Source organism: Amphibalanus amphitrite, unplaced genomic scaffold, assembly GCF_019059575.1.
Source record: "Amphibalanus amphitrite isolate SeventyFive unplaced genomic scaffold, NRLGWU_Aamphi_draft 001017F_arrow, whole genome shotgun sequence".
NCBI lineage: Eukaryota > Metazoa > Arthropoda > Thecostraca > Balanomorpha > Balanidae > Amphibalanus > Amphibalanus amphitrite.
The window spans coordinates 131,438-158,227 of NW_024882511.1; the positions used below are offsets into that span (position 1 = coordinate 131,438).

The 26,790-nt window shown below is 63.2% G+C and overlaps 1 protein-coding gene across 2 annotated transcripts; it reads left to right on the forward strand.

Moving 5' to 3' along the window:
* Nucleotides 1-1,610: 1,610 nt before the first annotated feature.
* LOC122369226 (repulsive guidance molecule B-like) lies at nt 1,611-22,488 on the forward strand. Of its 2 annotated transcripts, none has more exons than XM_043343790.1 (4): nt 1,611-1,980; nt 5,913-6,034; nt 18,673-19,181; nt 21,289-22,488. In XM_043343790.1, exons 2-4 carry the CDS (start codon nt 5,944-5,946, stop codon nt 21,958-21,960), a joined length of 1,272 nt encoding a protein of 423 aa, XP_043199725.1. In that variant the 5' UTR covers nt 1,611-1,980; nt 5,913-5,943; the 3' UTR covers nt 21,961-22,488. The 2 variants fall into 2 exon arrangements, with proteins under 2 accessions (XP_043199725.1, XP_043199726.1); XM_043343791.1 differs by having other exon boundaries at nt 1,611-1,911.
* Nucleotides 22,489-26,790: the final 4,302 nt, after the last annotated feature.

Here is a 26,790-nt window from a genome sequence, read left to right on the forward strand (position 1 = left end):
AAGCAAACTGGATATCTATGGGTGGATGAAAGTCCTGCTCAAATTGCGTAACATTAATTGTTTGCATGTGTGCAAGAACATTAGCGTGTCCTTGGTTGCAATCATCGGTGGTGAAAACAATGCCTTGTCCGTGCGCTCGTATATCAAATCATCGTGAGTCTGTGCACATTGCACTCATCCATATGGATATTCATATATGAACAGCATCAGAAGGCACTGCAGGAACAGCTCCTCATCCATGTTACAGGCTGGGCTGTGACATTTCATCTGCTTCTGCTCATCGAACGCAATTTACTACCTACCGCAATTTAATGTCAGTAGCCATTATTTTTAGAATTCCCTGGCCCTACACCTAGTTCAGGAAAATATGTTTTACTTATAAAGGAACGTCTAATGATTAGTTTCAAGGAATCAGCTTAAATGTTTTTTTTTTCATAAGCACGGATATCGCCGAATCCGACAGGTTCAACAACAAACGATATTTGAATAAAGCACACTTGTATGAATATTATAAGCATGTAGCTATGTCGGCAATTCATGGAGAAACAAAACCATGAACCGTTAACATTTTTCGAGAAGCTCTGATGTTCTTGCAAAGTTCTAGGCTGCTATCATGGACTACGGTCGATATGATACTATTTATTCCAATGGCTGGGAAAGCCGGTAATTTAGGAATGGAGATGGTGTTACTGCGGCCCGTCAGGTGGCGTCACTGCGGTCCGTCAGCTGACGTCACTGCGGCACGTCAGGCGGCGTCACTACGGTCCGTCAGATGACGTCACTGCGGCACGTCAGGCGGCGTCACTACGGTCCGTCAACTGACGTCACTGCGGCCCGTCAGCTGACGTCACTACTGCCCGTCAGGTGACGTCACTACGGTCTGTCAGGTGACGGCTCTACGGTCCGTCAGGCCACCGCTGACGAGCTGTCCGCTGAAACTGGCAGCGAGTGTGCAGTGGTCCAGCTGACAGGCGTGAGGCGCGTGTGTATATCGAGTGCAGTGTGTGTACTGTGCAGTGTTCCAGCTCACAGGCGTGTGTGTACGTCGAGTGCAGTCCCCAGCTGTCTGGCCGGCCGACAGTGACACTGACACGCCGCCCCGCGCCGATAGCCGGGCCGGCCTCATGTGCCGCGCCAGCAGTCACGCTCGCCTCATTTACATCGGCCGAGCCCAACGCTACAAATGTGCCAGTCCGGCCGGCCAGCCGCGCCGTACCGCGCCGAGCGCTGGTCAGCACAACGCCGTGCACCGGCGCCAGGTGCCAACCCCACTTTGTTATTAAACCAGTAATCCGACTCATAATGACGGGCGCGGGCACTGGGGTGCGATCCAATCTCCGCGCGCCGTGTTCTTGCACGTAAACAACCAGATGATGGGCGCCGGTCCGCTCCCCTCCCCTCCCCTCCCCTCCCCTCGGCGCGGCGCTGGCCCCGGTGCGCGCTCCCCTGTTGTGAACACCGGCGAGGTGCCGGCGCGCGGCCCTCCGCCCGCCCCACCAGCCTGTTTTTCATCTTGAGCGGGCGTAGACTCGCCGGCGCGGCGGCGGCTCTAGCGAGCGGACCGCGGCGCGCAGCTGGCGTGGGGCCGGTCGGGGCCGGCCGCCGGGCGGCAGCGGCAGCGGCTGCGGCGCCGGCGGCAGTGGTCGGCCGACTGGCGCGGTGGTGAGAGGGTGCCCCACAGCTCCCTGACAGTGTATTGTGAGGCCCCGGCCACTGTTGGCGAGGCGCCGCTGCTGTGCGAGTGTGTGACGTGCGGCTGATCGCCGCGTGGCGAGCGGGTGTGAAGTGAGCTGCCGCTGTGAGAGCGCTGCTCGGCGGGAGAGTGTTCTCACCTGGGACGGCGGACCGGCCGGCGCGCACCAGTCACCTCCGCGCGGCGGCTGGAGTTCGCGGAATTGGCCGCCACTATCAGTAAGGAGCCGACTGGGGCCTGGGCGGCCGGCGCGGCTCGCTCCGCGGCCACACGCGCTCTGTTCTCAGGTGAATAAACTGAAAGCTGGTCCTGGATCACCAGGCCTCAAAGGATATGATTAGCCTGGCATCTCACTTTCGCCCGTCACGAGTCCGTTTTCTTCTCTCGGGCGTGGTTTCAATGGGCTCGTTGAATAGTATCTCCCAAACAGCTCAGTTTACCGAGTGTGTTTTTTCTAGCCTGGCGGCTGTTAATGTTTCCGATAGCGTTATCTGTCTGACACTGACACTGCCCGCGGGCTCTGCGGGGCCGAACAGACGGACAGACGGACAGACGGACAGACGGACAGACGGCCCGCCAGCTGCGCCGTCTCCCGGCTCCCGCCCGGTCTGCCGGACCCCGGCTGTTTTCAGCAGACATGTTGTTGAGAGGCGTGTTGTCAAAGCGCGTGTTGATTGTTTTCTTGCGCCGCCTTCTGGGCTAATCTGCGGCCCTCGTGTTGATGCGCGTGGATGCCGAGGAGAGGGTGGCAAACCGTCGCGTCGGGCAGCTGGGTCGGGGCTTCTGTGAGGGCCCGTCGGGCACCGATCCGCCGTGCAGCTGGGTCAATGGCCCTGACCGGAGCCGCCGGATCCCTGACCTGACCGCCGTGCACCTGTCGGGGCCCCTGTGATGACCCGCCGTGCAACTGTGTCGGGGGCCGGGGGCCCTGTGATGACCCGCTGTGCACCTGGGTCACGGCCTCTGTGATGACCCGCCGGGCAGCTGAGTCCAGTCCCTCCAGTCCTGTGCCCGGGCAGCTGGCCGCGCCTCTCCATTGACGGATACAGCACAGCACCCGTCGGTACTGACCGCTGTGCAGCGATTCAGCGGATTCCGTGAAGGTCCGAAATGTATGCATCGAACCAACACATTGAGGTGGACGGCACCGGTGTGCCTTTCCGGGAACCCGGAGCTGTTTGTGACGGCCTGTTGTCAGTATGGGTGCACCTGCCGGCCGGCCGGACGGATGGTGCAGTGATTCGCGACACGAACTGACGGCACTGTCCTGCTCCACTCGGCTCGGCCGGAGCCTCCGCTACAGACGCTGACAATTTCAAATAATCCCACTGCGGGACATTACCAGTGACGCAGAACACGGGACGTTCGGTAGCTCCTCCGCTGCCGGCCTCCGTCCCCGCCCGGGGAGCTCCGCGCTCCGGCGACGGGCCGCCGGCCGGCGTCGAGCCGTCGGGACCGACAGAGGCCCGAGCGACGTCCGACGGAGCCCCGAGCGACGTCCGACAGAGGTCCGAGCGACAACGTCCGCGCGCCACGCGGTCGCCAGCTGTGCTGGGCCGCGGGACGGCGTCCGGCGCGCACTGTATAGCACAGGGCCGCCGCTGTGCGACCCCGCGCCCCCAGCCTCCGTCGGCCCGCGGCGGGATGTAAGAAATAGCCTCAGCTCAGCAGCCCTATATGACATGTGTGTGCCGTGCGGTGTGGTAAGACGCGGTGGGATCTAATGTGGCCACCCTGTCAGTGGGGTCAGCGCGGTGCACAGGCTGATCAGGCCGGCCGATCGCCCTGTTAGGGAATTCAGCTGCTGGACCGGCCGAGGCCAGACTGGCGGCCGCTCCGATTCCCAAACAGACGCCTTGTGCGCAGTAATTAGCGCAGTGAGAGGTCGCGCACTTAGGCGGTGAGTCACCTCATTAAGCGCCGAGTCGCCACCGCACTGTCCCGGCTCCACGGCGCAGGTACGCTCGGCCAGACTTTCCTGGGACGTGCCATGGGAGTTTCTGTTTACGTCAGCTGAAAGATACTGCGAAAGCCGGCCTAAATCAGAGTTTTCTGTTTCGTTTTGTTATCGACGCTGGGTAAAAGTGACGCGAATCTGATAGCGCGCTAGTTTGGAAGGGCTCCTTACTTAGCGAACCCACTCTTGTCCGAACCGGGCCGGTGAAATCGCTCGCGCCTGGCCTACCAACACAGCCAGCGCTTCGTCCGGATGCATTCCATCGGTGACCGGGCTCTGGCTATCGGAATAGATTCATGTGAATATTCACTATCCAGTACAATGGTTTGGCCGTAATCCTGACACGGGCACTATGGCCTTACATATTGATGAGCGCTTTAGCTATACATGAATAGGTAGTATACGTTCTGAGACGCATTCTAGGGCGGTGAGGTGAGGCCCATGCCCGGGCCGCCTGGATCCCATGCTGCCGTGTTTTGAGTGTGTAACTCCACTCGTATTTCCCCCGACATGCATACCTCGCCCGGGACTAGCTCCAGTTGCCCGGCAGGTGTTTTGTGTCGAGCACGGTCGAGCGGGGCCCCCGGAGCTCACCATCTGCGGTCGGGTGGACCGACATTGGACTGTGCCCAGTCATCGGGCCTACGTTCTCTATCGCTGCACGGTATTGGTTACAGCACCGCGGGTCCAGTCTGTCACATTCCAGTCCGCTCTGTGTCATATTTCAATCTGGGCTGTGTCAGATTGAAATATGACACAGCCAGTCAGATTCCAGTCAGATTCGCATCACATTCCAGTCCGGTCTGCGTCACAGTCCATTCCGATCTCTACCAAATTCCAGTCCGGTCTGCGTCACAGTCCATTCCGGTCTCTACCAAATTCCAGTCCGGTCTGAGTCTCATTCCAGTCCGATATTTTTTTATATTTCAGTATGGTCCGTGTCACATTCCAGTCCAGTCTGTCACATTCCAGTCCGGCCCAGGCGTCACAGGGCGTCACATATGGCAGTCACAGGACGCTGTCATATTGCGCTGTCACAGGACGCTGCCATATGGCACAGTCACAGTGTTACAGGGCGCTGCCATATCGCACTGTCACAGGGCGCTGCCATATCGTTTTGTCGTGCTGCTGCCTGCCACACAGGACCGTCAGCCCGGGGACACACGGCCACCCGTTATGGGGCGCGCCGGGCTCAGTGCTCCGTAAATCTGATTTAGACCAGCTGACGGGCCGGACAAGGTGCCCGAACAGAACATCCGTCATGTATGGTCGGGCGGACCGAGCCGATTCACATCCAGCATACCGGGCATGCCTGCAGCGGCGTATTCAAATCGCACTCGGCGTACTCGCTCCGCAGTTTATGCTAACAAGTTATGAACTGGATTTTACTGCGCTGGGGATGGTAACCAGTATCCGGACACTCGCTTTAAATAGCTGAGTGATGTTTAGTGGCCATTTTGTAGCCATTTGTTCCATTCAGCCACCATATATCCATCGACAATGCATGGTAATGTTGGCTGCTAACATGCGCTCAAAGTCGGGGAGGGAATGACGATTTGATAGTTGCAATTCTGTCCTGTATTCTCTTTGACTCAATACAGTTTTCCTAAATTGGGTTTTCGACATCCTATTTTGGCGCGTTACTTCTCTGTATCGTTCCTTTGTTGTGTAGTGCGGACTGATGACATTTTTAGGTGACCCGCTCCGCTCAGCCAGACCCACGATAAGCGGATCCGTCTGTCCGTAGTAACGTCTATCCATCTGCCCGTCGCTGTTTGTCTCTGTTGACGCGTTTGATCGTCTCTGTCGTCTTACGTCCGTTTTACCCTCCGACGTCTGACCTTCTGTCCGTCTGTCTGACCGTCTGTATATGTGACCTGGCCGTCTGTACGTTTGACCGTCTGGCCGTCTAACCGTCTGACCGTCTGACCGTCTAATCGTCTGACCGTCTGTGTGTATAACCGTCGCTGACTTCCTGTCCGTCTGTTTTCGCCTGACCATCTGACCGCCTGACCCTTCGTCCGCATCTGTCTGACCGTCTGTTCATCTGGCCGTCTGACTGTGTGACCGTCTCTGTCTGTCTGTCTGTCTGTCTGTCTGAGACCGTCTGACCGTGTGACCGTCTCTCTCTGTCCGTCTGTCTGTCTAACCTGTCCGTCCGATCGTCTGCCCGCCTGTGTCCGCCTGACTGTCTGACCGCCTCTCTATCTGGCCGTCTAGCCGTGTCTTTCTGCCCGTCTGACCGTCTGTGTCCGCCTGCAGGCGAGCTGGCGCACGCGGACGGCTCTCTGCCATGCAGTTTCTGAGTCCGTTCGACCCGGGCATACGGGCCGCACCGCTGCTGCTGCTGCTGCTCTCACTGCTACTCACCGGACTGTCTGCAGGTGAGCTCCATCTCACAACGCTCACCCGGCGCGTATAGCTCACAGCTCACGGCGCCTCCTGAGAGCCTGACAGAGGTTGTCTGTCCCATTGAGAAACATATCATCCGCGTTATCTGACCGCGTACAGTTGCGCGTCATTGTATCATGTGCTGGACCGCACGGACCAGTCTAACGCCGGGGATGGACAATCCAAACCCCGCTCGGGCACCTGTGTCCCTGCGCAGTGGTGGAGCTCCGGAGCGGACAGCAGCTCTGAGGCTCTGCTCCCCACTGATGTGCCGTCCCATTCGGCCTTTGAACGTAACCCGGTGGCCAGTCAGCCGGCCCCGCGGCAGCTGAACGCCATCATTATCGTCACCCTTATACCGGCCCTCGATCGAATCACAGTGATCCCAGCCGGGGCAGAACGCGGGGCAGTGCGCGCCGCACCGCACCTCTCAAAACCAAATATCCGCCCAAGAGCCCAATACGGCAGCGTCAGTCAGTGGCTCGCAGCTACCGTCTTAGCTGTAATAATGTGATATAGCTGAACTCCGTCGAAGGGCTCGCGGTGGTGTTCCACGGACCGTCCTGTAACTGCTGCAGGCCGCCCTATAACTGCCCCGAACCACGCTCTGACTCTGCCCCTGACCGCCCTGCGGCTGCACGGACAGTGTGGAGTGGAGGTATGCCCGTCGTCACCGGCGGCGCGGCGGCCACTGCCGGCCGCTGACGGTCGGGCCCAGCCGTGGGCGGCATAAGTGGCATGTCCTCACCTGGCCCAAATCCGGCTCACCACCTGGTGGTGCATCAATGGCGGCCGCCGCCGACTCGGTGCACCCTAATCGGATGATCCTAACGGAGAGCCGGCGCCGGGCCCGCGGCCCGTGCGGCCAGCGGCCAGAACCGCACGGCCAGCGCCAGCGGTCAGCGGTCAGCGGCCAGCGGCCAGCGGCCAGCGGCCAGCGGTCAGTGGCCAGCGCCAGCGGTCAGCGGCCAGCGCCGTCAGTGGCCAGCGGTCAGCACCGCGCGGCCAGCGCCAGCGATCAGCGGTCAGCACCGTACGGCCAGCAGTCAGCGGCCAGAACCGCATGGCCAGCGCCCAGCGGTCAGCGGCCAGCGGCCAGCGCCGTCAGTGCTGAGCTGAGGAAGCACAGGACACTGAACAGTCAGTGCTGGGGAGCCGTCAGAGTCTGGACGGCTGGTGCTGAGGGGCTTTCGGAGTCGACAGTCTGCTGAGGGACTCCCCGAGTCGGTGATGGCTGCTGAGAGGCTCCCTGAGTCGTTGCTGAGGGGCTCCCTGAGCCGGTGGTCGTTGCTCAGAGGGTCCCTGGTCCTGAGGTCGCTGCTGAGGGCTCTCTGGGTCAGTCGCTGGCTGCTCCGTGCCACCTGATGGCGTGCCGCTGCCGGGTTCAGATGAGGACGTGACGAGTTGCATGGTGTGCTTCATGCATGCGGTTTAGGTATCGTGCTTTATAAGCATATGCGAATACGTCATTCCTCCTCGTCCACAAAAAAGAAGGAGGCCCACAAGAGAAATTCCTGTTGACTCAAGCGCTTGGATTCTTATGCCATTGACTAGCTCTACGTCATACTTGCGGCTTTCAGCAGTCCATCCTTTTACGGTTTGAGTTTTTTGTTTTAGGTAGTTAACAGTTATGAAGAATTATTGCTTCATAATAGCTCAAGCCAAGTCACCAATTATAATCTAACGGAGCAAAAATATTGTAATGATGATAAATTACTGTCATCATCACGGTACTGGTTAAAACCTGCATCGACACAGAATAAATACCTACCTACCTAAACGGCAATGGCCATGGGCTGTCCCGTCAGCCCGAAAGAAGACTTGGATGATAAGTTGGTATGATGGAGGCTGGAGCCCGATATGGTTGGGCCTGGTATGACCCGCCCCTATATCGGCTGTCGGCCCGGTATGACCCGCCCCTGTATCGGCAGTATGATTCGGTACGAACCGCCCCTGTATCGGCTGTCGATCCGGTACGATCCGCCCCTGTATCGGCTGCATGACCCGCCCCTGTATCGGCTGTATGACCCGCCCCTGTATCGGCTGCATGACCCGCCCCTGTATCGGCTGCATGATCCGCCCCTGTATCGGCTGTATGACCCGCCCCTGTATCGGCTGCATGACCCGCCCCTGTATCGGCTGCATGACCCGCCCCTGTATCGGCTGTATGACCCGCCCCTGTATCGGCTGCATGACCCGCCCCTGTATCGGCTGTACGACCCGCCCCTGTATCGGCAGTTCGATTCGGTACGACCCGCCCCTGTACCGGCTGTATGATCCGGTATGCACTGGCCTGTGCCGCTGTTGCCGGCCGACCGGCCGCGTGCGTCCGGTCACGTTCGGTGGACTGCGCGGCTGTGCCGGCGCCGCGCCCTGTCCGCGCCAGTCCATTGTGTCGGCGGCGGCGGATCAGCTTTCACCGCCGACACCGAGCAGAGAGCTGAGCGGGCAGGGGCACCTCGGACCAGCAGCGCTGGACAGCTGAGCGGGCGCCCCGGAGCAGCAGCCGACACCGAGCAGAGAGCTGAGCGGACACCCCGGAGCAGAGGCCGGAGAGCTGAGCGGGCGCCCCGGAGCAGCAGCGCTGGACAACTGAGCGGGCGCCTCGGACCAGCAGCCGACACCGAGCAGAGAGCTGAGCGGGCGCCCCGGAGTAGCAGCCGACACCGAGCAGAGAGCTGAGCGGGCACCCCGGACCAGCAGCCGACACCGAGCGGAGAGCTGAGCGGGAGCCCCGGAGTAGCGGCCGGAGAGCTGCGCGGGCGCCCCGGGCCGACACCGAGCGGAGAGCTGAGCGGGCGCCCCGGAGTAGTGGCCGACACCAAGCGGAGAGCTGAGCGGGCGCCCCGGACCAGAGGCCGGAGAGCTGAGCGGGCCCCCCGGACCAGCAGCCGGAGAGCTAAGCGGGCACCTCGGACCAGCAGCCGGAGAGCTAGGCGTCCCGGACCATAGCGGCGCGCCCCGGACCAGCAGCAGCGGGCCAACTGAAGGGCGGGCCTCACGGCGCTGACCCGACCGCTGACGGCCGCCGGCCGACCGGACCGCTGACATTGTGAATCAGCGCGGTCCGTGCCGAGCCCTGAATCACGACCGTCCGTCGGCACTCGGCAGCCACCTGTGCAGGCCGCGCCTTAGTCACAGGTGGGCGAGTGCTCCGATACCCGGCGCGCCTATCAGCACGGCGCACAAAGGCCCGATTGCTGACAGCTCTCGAGCTGAAGCAGCTCTCCGGTGGTGGCCGACTGCCCATCGACTGTTCTAGTTGTGCTGCAGTACGCTCCGAATGGCAACCGCCTGGGAAACTCGGACCCGGGGCCGATCCTTGCACGGAATCAGGCGATCGAAGCACGCTATTCAATTTACACTGCCCTCTGCCGCCGAGCTCCCATTTCCGTGTTGTATAACAAACCGCTCCCGAGTGCCCCGAGCATCAAGCCACTGTCCGTAACAAGCTGACCGTTCGATTCGCTATCGACGCCCGCTGATTCACGGCCATCAACGGCCGGCTCGATCACACGCCAGAGCCGCGCGATCGACCGCGCCGGGCCCCGGCCGTGCTGGGAGCCAGGAACCGCCCCCGGCGGGGCAGGGACGGGATAGGCACATCGCCGGTGCCCTCCGAGTTGCAGCTGCTGCTCTGTTCACACCACGCCAGCGCACCTCACGCGTCCGCTCAGGTCAGGTCGCGTCAGGTCGCCGCTGCTCAGGGCAGGTCACGTCAGGTCGCCGCTGCTCAGGTCACACCACGCTAGCGCCCCTCCGACGTCCGCCGTCACTTAAATGGGTGTGTCCGTGGCGGACGAGACGCCGAGCTGCGGTACGCGTGGCCTGACCTCTGGGACGACGCGCCATGACTATCTGCCCGGTAGGCCAAACCCACCCGTCGCCGCTCCTTCGCTGCCGTGTGTGCAGCGGAGGCAGCCCGAGCCTCCTGATATCCCTGACATGAGATGTAGCTCCTGTTTAACCGAACACGGACCTGCCCTCATAAAACTGAGATGCATGACGATTGACGATCGCCGCGATTGAAGGCAGTGAGCTGCAGTGCGGCTGGTGCCGCCTCGGCTGTCTGCTGGGGCGCGGCTGTCCAGCGGGCGCCGCTGTCCAGTGTGCGCCTGTCCAGCGGGCGCGGCTGTCGGTAAGAGCGGCCTCTTCCGGGTTCCGCCCGCCGGCTGAGTGGCCAGAGGTGCGCTCGCGGCCGCCCGCATCTCTGATTGTGCTCAGCTGCAGCGGCGGGCGGCGGGCGTGGGCCGGCTGCAGGTCCGGCCGTCTCCGCCCGGTGACGGTGCGCCGCCGCCCGCCGCCCGCCGTAGCCCGCCCGCCCAGTGTGCGTGAGAGCCCGCTGCGGGCTGCCACCCGCCCGGCGTCCTTGAGAGGAGCAGGAAGGTGAGGCTCGGGCGGGGGCGGCGGCGGCGGCCGACCCGGCTGATCACCGCCAGACGCAGCCCTGGGTCCGCGCTCCCCCTCAGCTGGGGGGGGGGCGCCGGCGTCAGTGCCACCTTCGACAGGTGTCTGGGAGGCGCGCCAAGCGGACCGTTGGCCGGCCGAGGCCCGCGGTGGTCCGGACACGGCGCTCCCCACTGACACCGGCCGCCGCTCCGACCCGCTGCCAACCAGATCCGACACGGCCAGCGCCAGGTCAGCTCCGACAGCTCCGACACGGCCAGCGCCAGGTCAGCTGCGGCTGCGCCATCGGGCGCGGCCGCTCAATGGAAGACGGCGCAGCAGACGGGGCCAACTTGGGCCCGTTTGTAGTCAAACCCCCGCCCGGAGCGTTTCGGGCGACCCGGCGGTGGAGCGAGCGGGCCGATCTTTACGGGCCGGCCGGCCGGCCGGCGGCGGCCATTGGTCGGTGCCGGTCACGTGACGGCGGTGCCGGTCACGTGACGGCGGTGCCGGTCACGTGACGGCAGTGCGGCGGCGCTGGCCCGCGCCGGCCGCCTGGAAATAGGATGATTGGCGCGGCGGTCGAAGCCGCTCATTATGGGGCCTGTTACATCGATTGGTCGCCGAGGGCCGGTGGTTTGCGGGTCGGGCCGCGCGCGCCGGACGCCGGCTGTGGGTAGGGCCAGGAGGACCGCTCGATCCACCTGTGCCACCGCGCGGCGCGGCGGCTGACAGAGCGGGCTTTGTGCCGGCCGTGGGAACATCACGGCATATGTACACCGCCAGACTGTTGTCGGCCTACTCCACCAGGGCTGCAGCGAGAGACTTCTGTCGGCACAGGCGACCATGGGCTGCAGCGAGAGCCTGCTGCCGGTCTGATCCACCGGGACTGCAGCGAGAGACTGCTGCCTCTCCCTAGAGGCTGTTATTTATTGACTAAATCACAAAGGTGCAATGGCATAGGTAAACCGGCACTGATGAAATTATTATGTATTGATGTCATTAATTGTTACATCGCCTCCCCGTCATTACCCCTATCGTGGTAATATTGTATGGATCATGGGTAGCGACTGGCCTAGGTCAAAGCTCTGAAAGTGACTGGCGCTTTCTTTCTTTTGTAGAGTAGATATGTGCTGTGGACCAATGACTGGAATTTTGTCATTTAGGTATTATTTTATTCAAATGGTCCGTAGGTTTTTAAGAGAGGAAGTAGGTCGCTATTTGTTCGCGAGGCGCGAGCCGACCCTTGCACAGTCGCGCGGGCGCTGACGTGTAAAGAAGTCTGGTATACGTGCCAGAAGTCTGTGACAGAAGGTTCATACTTACCTAGTAGGCATATTAGGTATCGGTACATAGGTAGGTATATTTAGGTACATATGGCCGCCTTTTTTTAGCAATTTGTGACGAATTCAGAAGTTTGGGTGACGTTTTGCTGAAGCAGCCTTCGCACGAGACTTTGACCATCGATTTATTCGATTTCGTTTCTAATTACCATTCTGTCTCCTAATAACTATGCAGATGATCAATGATGTCCGTTTGGGCTCCTTTATCGGTTCTCGCGTCAGCCGCATCCATGGCATGGGATGCTTTGCGGCGCAGTATAACTTCAGGCGTTTTACAGCTATTGCCATCTGGTGGCAAAGAATGTCACTGTCAGCACCGGAGGATCCAGGGGCCGGGGGAGCATTCTGGGCAAATCCTCCCCCGCAGCGCCCGAAATCGACGAAAAATTGCGGTATTTCGAGAATATAACGAAAACTTATCAACTTTTATGAGGAATTATCAACTTTTATGAGGAAAAGTTTGTTTTAAACTGCACAACAGTGTGTAAGGAATCGAAGGAATTTTTAGATACTTTTTTGAGGTATGCCCACCTCAGCGTCCAAGACCGCCTTTCTGGATCGCCAGTGAATGCGAGCTGTCAGTTTTTCAACAGTAATCGCTAAGCAGCAGCCACTGTCTAAACACCGATGTGGCAAACGAACCTGTACTGAGCCTGTTTTTCGAGCCAGTCTATCGAGCCTTTCGATCAAGTCTTTCTATCGAGCCTATCTAGTGTCTATCGAGCCTTTCTATGGAGTCTGTCTATCTCGGTCCAGCGTCAGTCAGGGAGGAGGGTCTCTGGTCGGCAGCCGCACATAAGCTGTCGGTCCTTGTGCCAAGCGCGTGTGACCCACACACCTGACCACATCATTCCCTCGGCAGTCCCGAGTCCGGCTCCGGGTCCGGCTGAGTCCGGCTCCGGCTCTGTGCGCTGCAACACCGCTGTGTCGCCTGCCGCCTGTCGGCCTCGGTCGACTGACGGCTCGCCTCGGCGGTCCGACGGGACGCACAGAGACTCCCTCCTCGGCGACCCGCGACTCTGCTGAGCTCAGCTCAGCAGAGCTTCTGCTTGGGAGCTCAGCGGAGCCACTGCTCTGGTGCTCAGCAGGCTCACTGGTCCTAGTTCAGCAGTCTCACTTCTCTATTATTCTGAGCTTAGCGTACTCTGTTCTTAGTTCTATTATTCTGAGATTAGCGAACTGTTCTGCTGTACTGGGCTCAGTTGTGAGACTGTTTGCCCGGGCCATGTGCTGAGCTCATATGTGTGCCGAACTCATCTGTGTAGCCGGCGGCCGGGCCGTGAGCTGAGCTCAGCTGTTTGCCCGGACCGTGAGCTGAGCTCAGCTGTTTGCCCGGACCGTGTGCTGAGCTCTGCTGTTTGCCCGGGCCATGTGCTGAGCTCTGCTGTTTGCCGGGGCCCTGTGCTGAGCTCAGCTGTTTGCCCGGGCCGTGTGCTGAGCTCAGCTGTTTGCCGGGGCCGTGTGCGCTGGGGCGGCGTGGCCTTTGATAGGCGTGTGAAGTGGACGTTGATCTGTAACGGCTGTGTTTCCGCTGCCCGCGCCTTGTTCCCTACAAATGAAACATACAAAGGTGGAAGTCAAACGCGATGAGGTACAAATTACCCTAGCGGCCCGTTTCCTCCCATTGTCAATTGCTAATTGCCTTCCATCACTGAAGTATCACATTTCGCTGGGCAGCGGCGGCTCGGTTTCCTGGCAGTTCCACCCCGTTAAATCCCAGTGAGCGCTGAGCACCGCCTTCCCGCTGCGGCGGCCAGGTGTGCGGCCGAGCCGGTCCGGTCCCACGGCCGTGGCCGCGCGGCGGGCCGGCCGGCCGGGCGCGCACCCCGCCCCGCCCGCGGCCGCCATCATAGCGCCCACTGCGGTCATCAGCAGCCGCCATACACGGCGCCGGCCGCCAAACCAGCGCCCTGATTGATGCCGACCGTGGCCCGAGGTCGACTCGCTGTCTCGCCGGCAAACTGGGAGCAGGCTGCAACGAGAGTCGATTGCGCCGGAGCGGGCCGATGGAGCGCCGGGCGCCGGGCGGGCCGCGGCCAGTGGCGACTCGGACTGGCCGGCCACCGGACCGGCCGCCGGCGCGGCGGCTCGGCCGCGCCATTTTTGTCGCCGGCGCGCCGTTCGCATGACGGACTCGGGCGCTGCGAGGACGCGGCGCCGCCAAAAATGCGCCGCCGTCCAGCGGCCCGGCTGCGGGCTGACCGCAGGTGCAGCGGCGCCGGCCCGCCGCATACTTGGATAGTAAGTTTTACCGGCGCCGTTCCACGAACGCTGTCCGACTGGAGGCGCCGGCTGCAGCCAGGCCTGCGCCGCGGGCCGGCCGCCGCTGCTGGCAGCCACAATGCAGGCGCTGGGCGGCCGGGCGAACCCGTTGCCATTGAGCGACCGGGCGGGCCCCGCTGCCAGCTACAGCCGCTGAGCGACCGGGCGGACTTCGCTGCCAGTACAACACGGCGTTCGGGCAGGGCGGAGGAGCGGCACTAATGGAAGAGAGTGCAGCCGCCTCCCGGCTCGCCCGGTGTGGAGAGCTCCGGGCTCCGTCCGGTGCAGAGAGCTCCCACCCCCGTCCGGTGCGGAGAGCTCCCACCTCCGTCCGGTGTGGAGAGCTCCCGGCTCGCCCGGTGCGGAGAGCTCCCACCCCCGTCCGGTGTGGAGAGCTCCCAGCTCCGTCCGCTGAGCTGATGTCGCTCCGAGTCTGACGTGGGCCAGCACGCCGTAGCCATACAACCAACTGATGACAAATGAGGTATTATGGAGCTGCAAACCCAAACATTAAATAAACGGGAAGCTGCAAACACAAACTGGCGCACATAACCAATTCATCATAATAATCGCGGTAAGACGGATGCCCACGGTGTTATTTGGGTATAGCTCATTAACGACACTAGGGCTGCATTAATCAGCTGCCCTTGTGCAAGTAAGATTCTAAAAGTCATCGTGCTGCTCCCTGCATGTCCCATTAAGTTAACAGCCCGCGTCACATCTCCGCTCGCTCCCTCCAAATCTAAACAGAATGTGCACGTGAAATTAGGCGGCGCCGCCAGCCGTGCCTAATCTACTGCGATCCTGATCGGCCCAGCTGGTGTGTGGGAGCCAGCCGGCCGGCACTGGGGCGGGGCGGGGCGGGTGTGTACTGTATATCGACCCGATCCCGCCGTCCCGCTGTCTGCAGCGGGACACCTCCCCCTCCCTCACCCCACCCCAGCTGCTCCCGACCCACCGACGGAGATAGAGGGGGAGGGGAGCGAGAGACTGAGAGTCGGAGAAGGCTCGCGCGCGCAGTGAGTGAGAGCGGTGCCGGCTAGCAGATACCTTCAAACGACAGATCTACTATGGGGCGTGGCTCCGACGGACAGACCTGTAGAGGGGCGTGGCCCATACGGACAGACTAGGTACCCGGGGGGGGGGGCGTGGCTCCGACGGACCTATATACAGAGGGGCGTGGCTCAGATAGATAGATCTATAGAGGGGCGTGGCTCAGATAGACAGATCTTCAGAGGGGCGTGGCTCCAATGGACAGATTTACTAAGGGGCGTGGCTCCGATGGATAATGCTACTGAGGGGCGTGGCTCCGACGGACAGACTTCAGAGGGGCGTGGCTCCTACGAACATATCTGTGGAGGGGTGTGACTTAGATCCAGAGATCCGTTAAGGGGTGTGTGTCCGACGGACAGATCTGTAGAGGGGAGTGGCTCCGACATACAGATCTACAGAGCGGCGTGGCTTAGATAGATAGATCTGCAGAGGGGCGTGGCTTCGAAAGACAGATCTACCAAGGAACCCTTGTGTCTCTGGGACCGGTTACCCTGGCTCGGGGGTACGATCACGGTCACCATACAGCCCGGTCTGCACCTGTGACTGGATCCGAATACCTGCCGGCCGCCGCTGTTTGCTCGGACGGTGATCCTCGGTCTGAGCTGAGCCGCTGAGCGCGGTGGGACCGACTGGGCTGCGGTGGGACCGACTGGACCGCGGTGGGACCGACTGGGCTGCGGTGGGACCGACTGGACCGCGGTGGGACCGCTCGGGCCACCTGGGCGTGGCCTGAGCTGTGGTCTGTGGCAGCTGTGACGGCAGGTATCAGTGGGTGCACGGCGCGCCCGGCCCGGTCGTAGCAGCCCGCCGGGCTGGGCAGAACCGCTCGGGCCGCGCGGCGGGGAAACTGTGAGCAGTGCAGGCCGGCCGCGGTCCGGAGAGCTGCCCCGCAGTGGGCCGGCCCGCTCCATGTTTGGCCGTGCCCCGTATCTGGCCGGCTTGGCCAGGCAGGTGACCCGGCGGCCGCGGCGGCCCGGTGCCGGCAGCGCGACTCTGTGTGCGGCCCGCGTCGTCGGCGGCAAAAACTGGTCCGTCGGCCAGCCGGGCCGAGCGCGCCGGCCTCGCGTCGCTGCCGCTCTGGTCGTCCTAATTGACATGATACCAATGACGCGCGGGTCTGGCGGCGCCGGACTGCGGAGGAGGCGGCGGGAGGCGGGGTCACTGGTGAGCGGTGACCTGAGGTCACACCCGCGGACCGGACAGGTCACCGGCTACCGTGGGCCGCCGTTCCGCGGTGGTATGTGGATGGGCCGTGCCGTCGGACGGGGGGTCTCTCTGGCAGTGATTGGGGCCGCCGGACGGACACGGGTGTCGGTCGCAGTGACCGCCGGACGGTGGATGTCGGTCGCAGTGACCGCCGGACGGTGGGTGTCGCAGTGACCGCCGGACAACACCTAGATGTCGGTTGCAGTGACCGCCGGACGGTGGGTGTCGGTTGCAGTGACCGTCGGACGGTGGGTGTCGGTCGCAGTGACCGCCGGACAATAGATGTCGGTCGCAGTGACCGTCGGACGGTGGATGTCGGTCGCAGTGACCGCCGGACGGTGGGTGTCGGTCGCAGTGACCTCGGACGGTGGGTGTCGCAGTGACCGCCGGACGGTGGGTGTTGCAGTGACCGCCGAGAGACGGGTGTCGGTCGCAGTGACAGCTCGTGCTCGGTAACCGAGCAACATTGGGTGTCAACAATGGCGATCGAGTGTGCTGATATGAGCGTGCGTGTCGTGTTACAGCGTTTGTTGGATCACAATTTTTGTCGCATCACACGTCTGTTAGCCTTATGGTGCAGTAATGAGGGAAATTATACGAAACTGGCTCCGATGTTGTTGTGTCAAACGTTTGAAAACATCGTGTTCCCTGGAAGCCACAGAGCCCAACTGCGCCCTATTTGTAGGAATCTGATCCGTTTCGTGCCTCACAATGGCACGCATTGCTGGTCACTGAACAAAGGCATTGTGTGGCGCCGGCCGGGCGTGCTGTATTGAGATGTGACGCTACACGCGCGTCCCCTATCGCCTCACCATCTCTCCGCCGTGTTTTGCGCCAATGAAAGGTTACAGCCGGGTTCCTCTGGTACAATTTACCAGCTGCCCGTCCACCGCCTAAAAGACCGTGGAAGAAAATCGTAAAGCGCCGGTCGTTAGGGCGCGTTTAACGGTCGACAGAGAGGCGCTGGCCGAATCCAGTGGTACTTAGAGGAGCGACTGCGCCGCTCGAATCTTGGGTGGGGGGGGGGGGGGGGGGGGTAAGGGGTGACCGCGCCGACCGGGCCCAGGACTACGGGTACCGCGGCTGCCGCCCAAAGTCAAGGTTGCAGGACTTACGGCCCGTGCCGACTGCTGATCGACGATCTGCTGATTGACTATGACCTGATCGACTCTCTGTCCCCCGAACGCACATCTGTCGGTCGTCCTCCCGGAGCTAGTCGGTTGAGATAAGCTCGTTTGGTGATGAAGTTGCAATAGTGGCTATATGTTCGGTGGACCTGCCGACCTGGCGTTCGTTGGGAGGGGCCTGGCGTTTGCTCCGGCCGGCCGACTGTGTCGACGGATGGCCGGCTGGCAGACTGTGTCGGCGGATGGCCGGCTGGCAGACTGTGTCGACGGGTGGCCGGCTGGCAGACTGTGTCGACGGGTGGCCGGCTGGCAGACTGTGTCGGCGGGTGGCCGGCTGGCAGACTGTGTCGGCGGGTGGCCGGCCGGCAGACTGTGTCGGCTGTGCTGGTCAGGTGGCCGGCAGACTGTCTGGGACGCCTGGCAGCCGTCCTGGCCGCCGGTGCCGCGTCACGGCCCGCCCGCCGCCCGCCGCCGTGTCCGCGTGTGACCCACACCAGGAATAGCCGGCTGGTCTGGGCAGGCCGGCCGGCCGGGCGCCGCCGTGCCGTGCCGTGCCGCGGTGACGGCTGAGCTGAGCGCGGCGGCTGTGGCAGTGGGGAGGCGGTGTCCCCGCCGACCCCTGCCCGCGGCCATGGGACGCACTGTGTCCACTCAGCTGCGCCGCGCTGGTTCAGCAGCCCGGTGTGTTTGTGTGCCCGCCCGTCCGTCTGTCCGTGTGTGGAGGGATCGGATACAAAGCGGCTGGCTGAGCCGGCTGGTAGCCTGTTTGCCGACTGGCGTCTGTTGGCTGAGGGGCGAGTTTCCGCGAGGGTCCAGCGCCTGTTGTTGGTCGCAGGGCGCCGGCCGGGCACCGAGGCCAGCATCGGTCGCACGGACCGTGTGTGAGTCTCACTGGGACCGTGCGTGACCGGGGAGACGCACTGCGCTCAGTCGCCACCCCCCGCCTGTCTGTCCCTTAATCTCTCCTTATTTAGTCCCTTCTTCATGTGTCTCTGATATAGTTATATTTGATATCTCTGTGTTGTCTCCCTGCGTCTCTGATAGACCTGGATATGTCTCTGGTGCCACCCCGTGTCTCTCCGACGTCTCTCCATCTCTGATCTCTCCGTGTGTCTGTCCGTGTCTCTGTCTGTGCCCCGCTCTGACGGTCGGCTGTCTCTGCAGACAGCCGTACACGTCATGTACGAGTATGTGCGTGTCTCTGTATCTGGCCCATGTCCCGCTCTGACGGCCGGCTCTCTCTCTCTGTTGCAGCGGCTGGCGAGTGCCGCTCGGAGCACTGTAGCCGGGAGTACGAGCGCAGCCGGGAGCGTCTACAGCTGGTGGAGCGGCCCGAGCCAAACACGTGCCGCCTGCTCGGCGCCTTCAGCGACTGCATGCGCAAGACGAAGCGCGCCTGCCGCGGCCACCTCTACTTCCACACCAACATGGGCATCGTGGAGCGCACGTTCCGCAAGTACGACTGCCGTCGCATCCTGGCCGAGGCGGCGGCGGCGCCGCCTGTGACGCGCGCGCCTCCGCCGCCGCCGCCGCCGACGGTACCGGCGCCGCTCGATGACTCTGTGTGCTCGTACCGCGCCGCCGCCGCCGCCGAGCCGGTGGTGTGCAGCCTGTTCGGCGACCCGCACGTGCGCACCTTCGGCGGCGAGTTCCAGACGTGCCGGCTGCTGGGCGCCTGGCCGCTGCTGGACAACGCCTACCTGGCCGCCCAGGTCACCAACAGCCGCGTGGGCAGCGACGAGTGCGCCACGGCGCCCACTAAGGTCAGTACTCGCCGCGCGGCCGCCGCCGTCGGCCTTTTTGTGGCGGCCGAGAGACCGGAGGGAGGGCCGGCCCGGCCAGGTTTTTGTGGGTGTCGTGTTCCTGTCTGCCCTGACACCTCGGCACGGCGCAGACCGGAGCCATTCGGCCGCGGATGGCCCCGGCCTTTTGTGTCGAGTACAGCCAGTTAGTGAGAAACGGACCTCAGTCGAGCTGACCTGATTAGAACCGAAACATTCGTCATGCTTTTTATTTCGAGCTCCAAATTTGGCCTCTATAGTTGGCTGTTTTATATGTTGGGCGTCTATATGAAATTATCGAAGAGCGCCTACGTATTTTTACTTCTTATTCATTGGTTATCGTGTCAACAGAAAGTGTTGCTTCTAGAATGTCGGTCAGAGCCGGCCGACTGGGTTCATCACGCGTGTTGACTGTGATCGCTGCCGGCCTGGCGGCGCCGGTCGCGCGCGCGGTCTGCCGTGCTCGCGTTGCCGCCCCGGCCGGCGACATTGAGCGGGCAGGCGGGCCGGCCGTGACGCGCGGACGCCGTCACGGTCTGTAGCGCCCCCGTGACGGCGTCACGCTGTCTGTGCCGGCCGGCCGCTGACGGCATGGGCCCGGCCCGCCATCGGCAGCCATGCACGGCAGAGCTGCGGCGTGCACTGTGCAGTGATAGTGGGGCGCTCCCTCGGGAGGGAGGACCGAGCCGGCAGCTAGCGCCACCGTCACCTCCCCAGCCGCGCTGGCCGACCCCTCCGCCCGAACACTCCGCTCCTATCAGCCCTGGTGTTTCTATTTTGTCGCGTTCGCTCCCACTGCCATGTAGCCCGCATCATTCGAAAGCGGCCTCTTCCCGCAATGCCCGTGGCCACTGGCCAATCCAGGCTGAATCCAGGCTCGCCGCTCGGCCGGCCTCGGAGCGCCGGGTGCGGACGGTCCCGCCGGACCCACAAACGATCCCCGAACCCACAGTGGGTCCCTGGGCCCGCAGGCGGTTCCTGGGCCCACAGACGGTCCATGGATAGTCTCTGGACCCACAGGTCTGTCCCGAGGCAGCTCACAACTGGTCCCAGGTATCAGTGATGTTCGCGGACCTCTCACAGCCGATCCCGGCTCTGACAGATGGTCTTTGCGGTCCACAGACGGACCCTGGTCGGTCGCGGGCCTCATCGACGGTCCCGGATCTCTCACAGGCAAGTCTGGGTCTCACTGATGGTCCCGGGTCCCAGTGATGGTCCCGAGTCTGGCGCTGTTCGCCGTGGTCTGCCGCTCGGTACGGCAGTCGGGTCGGAACTCGGAACGGTCCCTTGCAGACGCTGGACCGACCCTTTACATCCATCGCCGGCTGACAGAGCTCGGTGATACCGGCAGCCCTTCTCTGGCTGGGAACTCCGGTATGGCCGTGGTGCGGCCCTGGTGTGGCCCGGCGGCGCTGCTCCGGCCGGCCGGCGGCGTCCCTGGCGCGGCTCCTGTCATGTCTGGCCGTCCTCCGCTGCCGTGCCATGCTCGACATTCGTGCCGTGCAGCCGTCCGTCGCGCCGGTGGCATCCAATGGGGCTCGGCGCCTTCTGTGTTACTCCGCGACGTGGCTCGGTGGTCGTCAGCCGGCCCGGCGCTGTCTGGGACCGCGCTCCGTCTGGGACCGCGCTCCGTCTGGTCTCAACTGTCTAGGTCCTCCCTCTGACCGTGACCGTTCTCTGGCCGCTCTCTGAGCGCTGTCTGACAGTGACCTCACTGACCCTCGTCCTCTCTGTTCCAGCTGGCAGTGACATGTCGGTGATCTTTCTGAGGTGACCCGTCCGACAGTAACCATCTTTCTCTCTCTGTTCCAGCTACAGTGACCCTCTTTCTCTCTCTGTTCCAGTTGACAGTGACCTTTGCTCGCTCTGTTCCAGCTGACTGTGACCCGTGTCGGTGATCACTCTGAGGTGATCTGTCTGACAGTGACCCTCTCCCTCTTCTGTTCCGGCTGACAGTGACCCTCTCCCTCTCTCTGTTCCGGCTGACAGTGACCCTCTCCCTCTCTCTGTTCCGGCTGACAGTGATCCTCTCACCCTCTCTCTCTCTCTGTTCCGGCTGACAGTGACCCTCACCCTCTCTCTGTTCCAGCTGACGGTGATCGTCAAACACAACGAGCCGTGCACGGGCCAGCTGACGTACGAGGCACGCGCCAACGAGTCGCTGCCGCGCGCCTTCGTCGACGGCGCGGTGTCGTCTGGCGCGCGCTCGCAGCACAGCGCGGCCGTCACCACGCTGGTGCCGGGTCTGCACGTGGCCATCACGGTGCGCCACATCAACGCCACGCTGGAGATCCGCCGGGTGGCCGGCCACCTGTCCTTCTCTGCCCGGCTGCCGCGCGAGCTGGCCGAACAGCCCGAGGCGCGCCGCGGCCTGCAGCTCTGCAGCCGCGGCTGCCTGCAGCGCGAGCGCGTCGACTACCGGCGCGTGCTGAGCTCAGTGGGCCGCGTGGACGCCGTGCACGCCGGCCGGCCGGTGGTGCTCACCGCCGAGCTGGTCACCGACATGTGTCGACAAAACCGCGTCATCGGACCCTACCTGGACGCGTGCGTGTTCGACGCCCTCTCCACGGGCAAGACAGCCTTCATGGAGGCGGCGCGCGAGGCGCAGCGCGACCTGGAGCGGCTGCTGCCGCAGGCGCTGCGCCAGCTGCCCAACCGGACTCGGCTGGGGTCGCCGGTCGGCGGCGCGCCGGGCCGGCCGGCGGCCGCCGCGCCCCTGCTGGCAGCCGCCGCCGCCCTGTGGGTGCTGCTGCGCCGGTGACGGCCGACGGAGGTGTGAGCCGTCCAGTGCTGTGTGGGGCCGGTCGGAGCGGGATCCCGTCCAGTGCTGTGTGATGGCCGGTCGGAGCGGCCGCCACCGGACGTTGTTGCGTTGAGCGTGTTTTGAGTCAGAGCTGCGTTGGCTCACCGTTTTATCAGTGGACTTCGTTTACCTCACCCCGAGTGTGTTGTCTAGTCAATAAGTTGCTTTGAGAGAGGGAGAGATTCAGAGAGCTGTATGTGCACGTCGCTACAATGAATGTGCACACACACGCACATACACACAAACCTTATCTGCGCCGCGCGGCGGCGATGGAGCCGATATTCGGCTGTGTCCGCCGCGCCGCGCCCCAACTGGTTGTGATCATCTGGGCTTATCTCATGTGGGTTGTGCGGCTGGCCGTGACCTGACCTCGGCCGGGTCGCCGGTCTCGGCTCGCTCCCTGCTGTGTCGTGGGACGGGCCGCCCGTTGTTTCGTTGGTGTGAGCCAACTACTGTAAGATGATACAAATATAACATCACATTCTAGCACGCTGGCAGCCTGTGGCCGATAGTGGGGAAGGCGCTGGTGAAAGGAGTCGACAGGATTGGCTGTGAAACGAACGGTGCGTGTGAGCGTTATCTGTGTATGGTCTTACGATTTTACCGGCGCTGACTACAAGCAGACGCGGATCCCACTAGGACTCTACGCCGGCTGTTAGCACAGCTTTCCTTCCCCGGACTATCCTCAGTATATCCTCAGTCCGTCCTCAGTCCGTCCTCAGTCCGAGGGCAGTCCGCGCACTCAGTCCGCCCTCAGTCCCTCAGTATGTCCTCAGTCCGCACTCAGTCCGCCCTCAGCCCCTCAGTATATCCTCAGTCCGAGGGCAGTCCGCACTCAGTCCGCCCTTGGCCCCTTAGTATGCCCTCAGTCCGAGGTCAGTCCGCACTCAGTCCGCCCTCAGCCCCTCAGTATATCCTCAGTCCGCACTTAGTCCGAGGTCAGTATATCCTCAGTCCGAGGTCAGTCCGCACTTAGTCCGCCCTCAGCCCCTCAGTATATCCTCAGTCCGTCCTCAGTCCGCACTTAGTCCGAGGTCAGTATATCCTCAGTCCGAGGTCAGTCCGCACTTAGTCCGCCCTCAGCCCCTCAGTATATCATCAGTCCGTCCTCAGTCTGTCCTTACTCCGTCCTCAGTCCCTCAGTCTATCCTCAGCCCGTCCGCAGTCCGCACTTAGTCCGCCCTCAGCCCCTCAGTCCGTCCTCAGTCCGTCCTCAGTTCGAGGGCAGTCTGCGCACTCAATCCGCCCTCAGCCCCTCAGTATGTCCTCAGTCCGAGGTCAGTCCGCACTCAGTCCGCCCTCAGTCTACCCTCAGTCCGTCCTTACTCTGTCCTCAATCCGAGGTCAGTATATCCTCAGTCCGAGGTCAGTCCGCACTTAGTCCGCCCTCAGCCCCTCAGTATATCCTCAGTCCGTCCTCAGTCCGCACTTAGTCCGAGGTCAGTATATCCTCAGTCCGAGGTCAGTCCGCACTTAGTCCGCCCTCAGCCCCTCAGTATATCATCAGTCCGTCCTCAGTCTGTCCTTACTCCGTCCTCAGTCCGAGGTCAGTCCCCACTCAGTCCATCCTCAGTCCATCCTCAGTCCGTCCTCAGTCCATCCTCAGTCCGTTCTAAGTGAGCTCTCGTTCCGATTTTAGTGAGCTCTCAGTCCGTGCTCAGTCCGTCCTCAGTCCGTTTTCAGTCCGATTTCAGTGGGCTCTCGGACCGTGCTTAGACCGTCCTCAGTCCGGCCGGACCGTGATCAGCCCGTGAGAAGTGGCGACTCGGGGGGACAGGGTGCCGGTGCTGCAGCACTCGCGACCCGGGGAATGTGAGTAGGTTAGCGGGTGAGACGCTGCTGGAGGAAGGAGGGGGAACTCGGACGATTTCACCCGCCGTCAGTGGTGGCGGGTCCTCCGAGGTCTGCGTGCCGGAAGCGGATGGCGGCACGGTGCAGGCCATGTACTGGTTTGCGGGGTGGTTGTGGCCTTGCCCGCCGGTGTCTCGGAGGTCCGGTGCGGGCCCGTTTTCCTGGAGGCCGGGTTCCGAGCGGCTGGGGTCGGGCGGCGCTGTGGGTCATGTGGGAGCCCGGACTGTTCCGAACGGCTGGGGTCGGGCGGCGCTGTGGGTCATGTGGGAGCCCGGACTGTTCCGAACGGCTGGGGTCGGGCGGCGCTGTGGGTCATGTGGGAGCCCGGACTGTTCCGAACGGCTGGGGTCGGGCGGCGCTGTGGGTTAGAGTGTGAGCCCGGACTGTTCCGAACGGCTGGGGTCGGGCGGCGCTGTGGGTCAGGTGGGAGCCCGGACTGTTCCGAACGGCTGGGGTCGGGCGGCGCTGTGGGTCAGGTGGGAGCCCGGACTGTTCCGAGCGGCTGGGGTCGGGCGGCGCTGTGGGTTAGAGTGTGAGCCCGGACTGTTCCGAACGGCTGGGGTCGGGCGGCGCTGTGGGTCAGGTGGGAGCCCGGACTGTTCCGAGCGGCTGGGGTCGGGCGGCGCTGTGGGTCATGTGGGAGCCCGGACTGTTCCGAACGGCTGGGGTCGGGCGGCGCTGTGGGTCATGTGGGAGCCCGGACTGTTCCGAACGGCTGGGGTCGGGCGGCGCTGTGGGTCAGGTGGGAGCCCGGACTGTTCCGAGCGGCTGGGGTCGGGCGGCGCTGTGGGTTAGAGTGTGAGCCCGGACTGTTCCGAGCGGCTGGGGTCGGGCGGCGCTGTGGGTCAGGTGGGAGCCCGGACTGTTCCGAGCGGCTGGGGTCGGGCGGCGCTGTGGGTCAGGTGGGAGCCCGGACTGTTCCGAGCGGCTGGGGTCGGGCGGCGCTGTGGGTTAGAGTGTGAGCCCGGACTGTTCCGAACGGCTGGGGTCGGGCGGCGCTGTGGGTCAGGTGGGAGCCCGGACTGTTCCGAGCGGCTGGGGTCGGGCGGCGCTGTGGGTCAGGTGGGAGCCCGGACTGTTCCGAGCGGCTGGGGTCGGGCGGCGCTGTGGGTCAGGTGGGAGCCCGGACTGTTCCGAGCGGCTGGGGTCGGGCGGCGCTGTGGGTCATGTGGGAGCCCGGACTGTTCCGAGCGGCTGGGGTCGGGCGGCGCTGTGGGTCAGGTGGGAGCCCGGACTGTTCCGAGCGGCTGGGGTCGGGCGGCGCTGTGGGTCAGGTGGGAGCCCGGACTGTTCCGAGCGGCTGGGGTCGGGCGGCGCTGTGGGTCAGGTGGGAGCCCGGACTGTTCCGAGCGGCTGGGGTCGGGCGGCGCTGTGGGTCAGGTGGGAGCCCGGACTGTTCCGAGCGGCTGGGGTCGGGCGGCGCTGTGGGTCAGGTGGGAGCCCGGACTGTTCCGAACGGCTGGGGTCGGGCGGCGCTGTGGGTCATGTGGGAGCCCGGACTGTTCCGAGCGGCTGGGGTCGGGCGGCGCTGTGGGTCAGGTGGGAGCCCGGACTGTTCCGAACGGCTGGGGTCGGGCGGCGCTGTGGGTTAGAGTGTGAGCCCGGACTGTTCCGAGCGGCTGGGGTCGGGCGGCGCTGTGGGTTAGAGTGGGAGCCCGGACTGTTCCGAGCGGCTGGGGTCGGGCGGCGCTGTGGGTCAGGTGGGAGCCCGGACTGTTCCGAACGGCTGGGGTCGGGCGGCGCTGTGGGTCAGGTGGGAGCCCGGACTGTTCCGAGCGGCTGGGGTCGGGCGGCGCTGTGGGTCATGTGGGAGCCCGGACTGGCTGCCGGAGGCCGGCGAGCATCGGGCGCCGCCGTGCTGCAGCCGCACTACAGCCGCGCGCCCTGCGGTCCGCAGAGAGCGGCGAGACGGCCGCCGCCCGCCCGGCGACTGCAGCCGGCTGGGATTTTCCGGACGGTCGAACCGCTAATACCCGCGGCCGCAGCCCGTATTCCGATCGACAATAAAAACACGCCGCTCCAGAGAGCGCACCTGGCAGCTCCGCTGAGCGCTCCTGCAGATCTGCTGAGCGCTCTCTGGTCATACTGAGCGGTCCTTGGTCTGCTGAGCGCTACCAGGTGTGCTGAGCGCTGCTGCTGCCAAAGTTACCGGGCTGTATCACCAGGTGTTGCGGGGTGCGTTGAGCTTTCCTAATCGTCTGCTGCTAGCACTCTGGATCTGCTGAGCCCTCCTGACCGTCCCCTGAGCACTCTGGGCCTGCTGGTCGCCCCTGGCTGTCCGCTGATCGCTCCTGGCCGTCCGCTGAGCGCTCTGGGTCTGTTGATCGCTCCTGGCCGTCTGCTGAGCGCTCGTGGTTCTCTGGTCGCCCCTGCCGCTGTCTGGCCGCGGCTGCCGTGTGCCGTCCAGCAGCTGGCGTCCCGCGGCCCGGGTCACGGGGGGGGGACGGAGACAGGGTCACGGGGTGGGGGACAGGTGACGGCGGTGACCTTTGGCGGAGCCACACCGCGCTACAGGTGCACCGGCCGGCGGCCAAATATCGCGACCTTTTCATTTGAGCCGATGGGCTTGCTTTAACAGCATTCAGTTGCCAGTCACAAAAACTGACGCTGCCTTTGTCGTTTCTCTGCCCGGCTACGCGTTGCGCAAAAAAAAAAGACTACACACTTACCATGAGATTTAATTGTACCTAATGGTCTAATCGTATTGCGTAACGAGCTCCATTCATCGTGAGCTGCTTTATCAGCGCCATCGTCCCAGGCCACGGGAAGTGAACGAACGACCCGATTATCAAAAAAATAGGCATAAAAAGACGTTTATAAAGCTCCACGCGACTGTCTAAACTTGTGGGTAAACGAAATAGCGTGCATTACTCTGAATGAGTAGGTATGTACATGGGTAAGCAGCGCAATATATTTAGGCGCGGAAGGTGCCATGTT

Excerpts from the sequence above, each read along its gene's own strand:
- LOC122369226 (XM_043343790.1), top strand. The coding sequence starts at position 5,944 with ATGCAGTTTCTGAGTCCGTTCGACCCGGGCATACGGGCCGCACCGCTG. Across the intron at positions 6,035-18,672 it reads ACTCACCGGACTGTCTGCAG|CGGCTGGCGAGTGCCGCTCG; the intron begins GTGAGCTCCATC and ends TCTCTGTTGCAG. Across the intron at positions 19,182-21,288 it reads GCGCCACGGCGCCCACTAAG|CTGACGGTGATCGTCAAACA; the intron begins GTCAGTACTCGC and ends TCTCTGTTCCAG.